This window comes from Meleagris gallopavo, unplaced genomic scaffold, assembly GCF_000146605.3.
Source record: "Meleagris gallopavo isolate NT-WF06-2002-E0010 breed Aviagen turkey brand Nicholas breeding stock unplaced genomic scaffold, Turkey_5.1 ChrUn_random_7180001845682, whole genome shotgun sequence".
Taxonomy (NCBI): Eukaryota; Metazoa; Chordata; class Aves; order Galliformes; family Phasianidae; genus Meleagris; species Meleagris gallopavo.
Window position 1 is genome coordinate 1 of NW_011113781.1, and position 623 is coordinate 623.

Sequence of the window (623 nt, forward strand, 5' to 3'; positions counted from 1 at the left end):
GGTTGCCTTTTTGAAGAATAATCTTTCATCTGACTCTTCAAACCAGTGGGGGAAGTAGGAACAGCATCCAACTGATTCTTTTTATAAGATCTTCTTCTTGCAGGGGTTGTGGTTGAAGCTTGTTGTTTACCTTTGTCAGCTTCAGTCTTGGACGTGCCTTTGTGAGCTTTTAGGTCTGGATTATTACTTGAAGAAAAGGAATTCCGTTCAGGAGTCTGTTGAGGAGACTTCAGTTTTCTTTCTGAGGTTATTACCTTGTCTGGAAACCCCTCAGAAGATGCATCATCCTCAAAAACAGAATCTTCTCTTGCAGTATTCTCAGTCTGGTTTCTCTCTCCATTTGGAATGTCACTAGATGACTGAGATTTTCTCCTTTTCCCAGATCTTTTACTAGAAGATTTCTTATCCATTGTGTCTGAGTCACCACAGTTTTCTTCCGATATAACAGTCACGGGTTCATTAAGGAGTTCGTCTGTTTTTCTAAGATAGATATCAACTGTTAACACTCTCGCAGGCTGTGGGTGTTCACTTGCTAGACTTTCCAGCTTGTATGGCAAATCCTTTGGCTTTGCATGCCCAGGCTCTTCAGACACCCACGTGTTCACCAGATGCTTGTGGCTTAA

General features: G+C 41.9%; 1 protein-coding gene across 1 annotated transcript; it reads right to left on the reverse strand.

Moving 5' to 3' along the window:
* Positions 1 to 6: 6 nt before the first annotated feature.
* LOC104915704 (beta/gamma crystallin domain-containing protein 1-like) lies at positions 7 to 617 on the reverse strand (the record flags this gene model as incomplete). Its single annotated transcript, XM_010726627.1, has 1 exon — positions 7 to 617. A coding segment is annotated over one exon (611 nt), but the record flags the coding sequence as incomplete, so codon positions are not given.
* Positions 618 to 623: the final 6 nt, after the last annotated feature.